The 5,466-nt window shown below is 45.5% G+C and overlaps 1 protein-coding gene across 1 annotated transcript in view; it reads right to left on the bottom strand.

The window, feature by feature from the left end:
* TUBGCP3 (tubulin, gamma complex associated protein 3) overlaps positions 1-5,466 on the bottom strand; it is a 101,789-nt gene that overhangs the window by 66,677 nt on the left and 29,646 nt on the right. The window contains exons 8-10 of the mRNA XM_011979451.1: positions 3,377-3,549; positions 2,205-2,323; positions 1,374-1,499 (exon numbers count right to left, since the gene is read on the bottom strand). Of these exons, the coding sequence (XP_011834841.1) occupies positions 1,374-1,499; positions 2,205-2,323; positions 3,377-3,549 (418 nt within the window). The remainder of the gene's footprint in view (positions 1-1,373; positions 1,500-2,204; positions 2,324-3,376; positions 3,550-5,466) is intronic.

The following is a 5,466-nucleotide window of genomic DNA, read 5'->3' as shown; positions in this document are numbered from 1 at the left end:
CCCACCAGCCACGCTCCTCCCCACCAGCCACGCTCTCCCCACCAGCCACACTCCCACCCACCAGCCACACTCCCACCCACCAGCCACGCTCCTCCCCACCAGCCATGCTCATGCTCTTCCCCACCAGCTACACTCCCACCCACCAGCCATGCTCCTCCCCACCAGTCACGTTCTTCCCCATCAGCCATGCTCCTTCCCACCAGCCACACTCCTCCCCACCAGCCACATTCTTACATACCAGTCAGGCTCCCACCTACCGCCCAGGCTCCTACTCACCAGCCACACTGCCACACTACTCGTCTACTCACCAGCCACACATTCTTACCCAGCACCCACACTCCTACTCGCCAGCCACATTCCCACCCACTGGCCGTGCTCCTACTCACCAGCCACATTCTTACCCACCATCCATGCTCCTCCCCACCAGCCACACTTCCACACTACACGCCTAATCACCAGCCATGTTCTTACCCACTAGCCACACTGCCACACCACGTGTCTACTCACCAGCCACATTCTTATCTATCGGTCATGTTCCTGCCCACCAGCCACACTGCACCACACTCCTACCCACCAGTCACATTCCTACCCCCTAGCCACACTCCTACTCACCAGCCACCCGCCTACTCACCAGCCACACTGCCATGAGTCCTGTGCTATGCTGGGCTTATAGTACACAGTTATTTTGTGAGTCAGTAATTTTTGGAGATTTCATTGGCAGTAATTACTGTCCAATAAGCAACCTATGGACAAGACCACATGCTGCTTAGCCACGAACAAGGGCTGGACAGTGGAGATGCCACAGCTCCTGTCGGCTGCCCCCTGTCAGGCTCCACCAGGAGGAGAAGCAGCAGCAGCTCCCTCCCAGCCATGCACTGTGCCACCGGCAGTGCCCACCCAGGGCTGTCCAGACAGCCATAGCCGGATTCCCATCTCCAGCTTCAGCAGTGTTCCCAAACCCTGCCTCACTGTGCTGCCTGGGGAGTCACGCAGCTGGGAGTGTCCCCTGTTAGCAGGCCCCATCCCAGCAGGGCCCCTCCTCCACCCTCCGGAGGAGGCAGCAGCAGCTGGGCAGGGACCCCCTTGAGCGTTTGGAATCGGGCAATGCCAGCTCCCCATGGCCAGCTCTGTCTCACCATTTTCTCTGTGCTTTACAGTCCTCCAGCAGCTCCTGAGCCAACCTGCTGTGTTCAATGTCCTCATCAGCACCTACTGTGGTTTCTACTTTCTTGAGTGGACCCTGACAGTTGACTCTCAAAGTTGCTTTACTTGGAAAGAGCCGTAGGAGGAGCTATTTCTCAGTAAGATTTCAACTAGAATAAGCGTTTCCCAAAGTACGCGGCATCCCAGCATCCTAGGAACCATGAACACACCTGCCCGACGAGTCCGAATGAGCGGTCCAGGCTCCTCTGGTCCGTGTATCTTCTGATTTTATTATGCAACCATCCCAACTCAGAGAGCCTGACTGCTGTGTCTCTCAAAGACCTACTTAGATTTGCCTAAAAAGTAAATACATCAAATGTTAAACATTAAAAGTCAATACCAGAGTTTTAACTAGTATTTTTCTCAAACACTTACACTTTTAATATTATAATCCTTAAGCTTCAAGACATAAAAGTTAAAACTAAGATCCCATCACTAAAAGGAAGGAAAGCACATCAAGTGACAGCGTGATGGAAAGCACCTCAAAGGGCACCATGAGCTCCCTTCACACCACCCTGCAGTTGACCTGCGGTGTGGCAGAGATGGTCTGTGATCTCAGTTACGCTGTGAAAGGGCTAAAAGCCCCAGTGTGACTCACACCACAAGAAATGGGCATGGTAAAGGCAGGTTATGGAAAAAGGAAGCAAAAGTGGGTGAAGACCCCTCACCTGGAATCCTGCATCAATGCTGAAGGCGCCAAGGGACCTCTGTCCCCTGGATGCCTCAGCCATCACACAGCAGGATGCAGAAATCAGCTATGGGGCGGCCCCATCAGTAGATGTGAGGAAAGGAGGCACACATTAATCACAAAGGGTCCCCATAATAAAACTGAATGAGCCACAATGGACAGAAATAGAAACCAGGATTCCACAGTGCAATTTCACCTCACACTCGATTCGCAAAATCCCAGTACCACCTTATCAATCAACAGCTCACTATCTGGACTTCATGACATTTTTTTTCTTTCTGAATATTTTAAATTAGATTTTATGTTACCGTACCTTTCCTTCTACTTTGTAACAATTTTCAGTGTTGTTCATTTTGATATTTTTGCCGTCTATGCCCTGAAAGACGTACAAAATGTCCCTTACCAGAGCTGCTTCTGTAATTTCCATAGTACCTGCAAAATCATTTTTTAAAGAGTAATTACTAGATAATACATTTTAAGATACAACAGATATTATGACACAATTAGCTTCAGATTAGATATTTGCCACCCGGATGAAATTTACTAACTCAATAAATAAGTTCAAGATGAAAAAGAAAGTATGAAGTTAGAAAGAAACAAGGTGAGTCTCAGTCTAGAGGCTGGCCTGCTGTGCCACGAACACACAACTGTCCAACACAACATGAGTGTGGGCCGTGGACAGACAGACGCCGGACGCAGGAGCTACACATAGGGACGGGGGGAGTGGGGCAGATGGTAGAGACTGCTGCGGGGGACTAAGACTGCCAGGATGTCCTCCGGCTCTCAGATGCTCCTCACCTTCACATTCTACACAAGTACAGGTACAGGTAACATCCAGAGCCATTTCAGAATCAGCAGATTATAAGTCAACAGGGAAGCCCAATCCTCTATTTTCAGGACACTCATGTTTCAAACGCTGCTAACTGTAGTGTTCTCAAGAAAGAAACTCAGGCTTCCTTTTGGAATCTAGCAGGGCTTTAAAACCCTCCATGAGGTATTCATCTCACCATCGAGTAATTCCTCAGGGACTCTCTTCGACATGCCAGGCACTGTGCTAAGCACTGGCCCCATAAATGAAACAGACTTAGCCCCTCTGTGGACTTAAGACTTTGGTGGAAGAAGATGACTTTTACTACGGTGCCTAACCCAGCCTTAAAGACTTTCAAACCAGGGAGAACGGCAGGATGAAAACAGACCAGGAGAATGCGATGAGGAACAGCAAAGAAGAGAGACGTGTGGGGAGGAGGCCACATGGACGAGCAGTCAAAAAGCAGACTGTGCTGGGAGGAAGAAGTCCAGGGAGCCTGGGGTGGAAAGCCAGACTCCCCAAGGTGCCGCAGACCACCAGGGACTCTGGACTTCATCATAAGAACAAGAAACCACTAAAAGGTTTGAGGTGGGGCTCCTGGGCCGTACTTTAAAATAAGGAAAGGCCGAATTCCAAACGTTCACAGAAAAGCTGTATAAACATAGATCTTTACTCACAACCCGTATCCCCTTCTCTCCTGGACCTTGTCATGTTGCGAGACACAGCATTCGGGACACCTTTTGAGGTAGTGGCTTGTGAAGAAGGCTGATTTGCAGTTAAAGTCCATGCGAGTCGTGACCCCAACTGCTGTCGAAGGCAATCTCCTACTCCCGGAGCTGGATGAGACTGTCTACAAAAAGAAACATGTTTTATCTTCTAACAGTCAGACTATTCACTGAAGAGACAAAAGTGTCCCCAGAAATTTCTCTTGTATTACTATTGTGAATTATGTAAATTTATAAATCTCAGATAGCTGATACCATGACTTTATCCTAACCGAATATATCAGTAACAGACAGTCCCAAGTCCCCTGAACTTGGCCAAGCCTCCTTGGGACCCTTGGCCTAGCGTTCAGACCCAACACAGTGGTTGAAAAATCATCTTACTGCTACCTTACATATATATTTCTTACCATTAATATCAAAATCTACTTGGCTTTTCTTTATAAACATATACCCACCCTATAACCACTTTGAAATTCTCTACTTATTTTAACTTCAAAATCAACAACTCTTGTTCAGTCCCCATGTACTGAGTAGAATTGAGTCACTGTGACACTGTCACAGGCGCCTGGCCACACCTGTCTTCAGCCTTCAGGGTGCTCACTATGAAAAGAAACACTGTAATTTTCAATTAACTTCTAACATATACAAACGTATAAAATCTGAGCAGCATATTCAAATGCATATTCAAGGTCAAGATGGCTTGTCAGCAATTTTGAGACTATGTCAAAATTGTTTTTTGAAAAATGTAAGAACCTCATAGCTGATTTCTAATAGCGTCAGTTTTGACAGATGCAACTAAATATCACTTCCTGGGACTGCAAAACACAAAAATGAGAACCTCAGCTGCACTAGTTTCCAGGTGCCAGAGCTTGGAATTAGTACTGGTGCAGTATTAGGGGGGTTCATCCACAATCCACTCATGAAGTAAGGAGAACAGGAAAGAACTAAAACAGTTCTTATTTTACTCCATTTTCATCAGGAAAGAAGTCAACAACATTCACTAAAACTGTGTCTTTGGGCATAGTCCTAAATTTAAGAGGACAATTCTAAAAGACTTTCAGTTCAAAGTTCTCTATACAGATTTTTAATAGGATAACAGTAATTAATTTAAATTCTAAGGTATAAATGAGAATGTCAATTGATTCTTTTAGCTGGAATTTAAATTTTAGATTAAATGTGTCAAGTTCTGTTTTTAAATGCTTTGCGTTTTCTTTACAGAACGCTAGACCCCATTGGTAATTCATACGTATAGAACACACATTCTGTTTTTGAGTGTCTTGAACATAATTGTATAAATCACAAAATGATTTAATAATTCTATTACACTTATACGGAAAACACCATTTATTTGATGCTAAATCCTTGGTCACTGTTTTTCTGGAAAAATATCTACTTTATGATAATCTACTTTAATGCGATTTCCAGGAACCAACTATGGCAAAAAGCAAATCCACCTATTTATCTACATATAGGAAGAATGCGTAATTAAAAACAAAGGAAAACAAAGTTCCATCCATGAATGACAACGGCACCTGCTTGATTCTCAGCTGTAAATCCTGTATTTCCTGAAAACGTGCTTTGACCACGTACATAACACCTTCGCTGTGCATTCCTGCATTTCATCATCTTAATTCACATGCACTAAAATGTCACAATCCTTAAAGATCTCAGCACTCGAGGGAAGTTCAACCTTATTATATTTTACTTAACGATTTATTAAAGAATCCAGTGAGGAGAAAAATGTACATCAATGAAGAGGTCACTATTCCCTAAGAGAAAAACCTGAGCACACAGTCAGAGAACCTCTAGATGAAGGGCTTTGCACAGGGTACTTCAAGCTCCTTCGTGATGGACACTTCAGTGACAGCTGAGAACTGGCCGGAACTTTACAGCCAGCTCTGTCGATTACAAAGTGGAAAGAACCCCTACCGTAGGACAGTTCTGAAGAGAAGTAACACAGCTGTGAAGAGGGGTAACACAGCCATGAAGAGGAGTAACACGGCCGTGAAGAGGAGTAACACGGACGTGAAGAGGGGTAACAC

Source organism: Mandrillus leucophaeus, unplaced genomic scaffold (genome assembly GCF_000951045.1).
Source record: "Mandrillus leucophaeus isolate KB7577 unplaced genomic scaffold, Mleu.le_1.0 Scaffold201, whole genome shotgun sequence".
Lineage (NCBI taxonomy): Eukaryota > Metazoa > Chordata > Mammalia > Primates > Cercopithecidae > Mandrillus > Mandrillus leucophaeus.
This window is presented reverse-complemented; position numbering and strand designations above follow the sequence as displayed.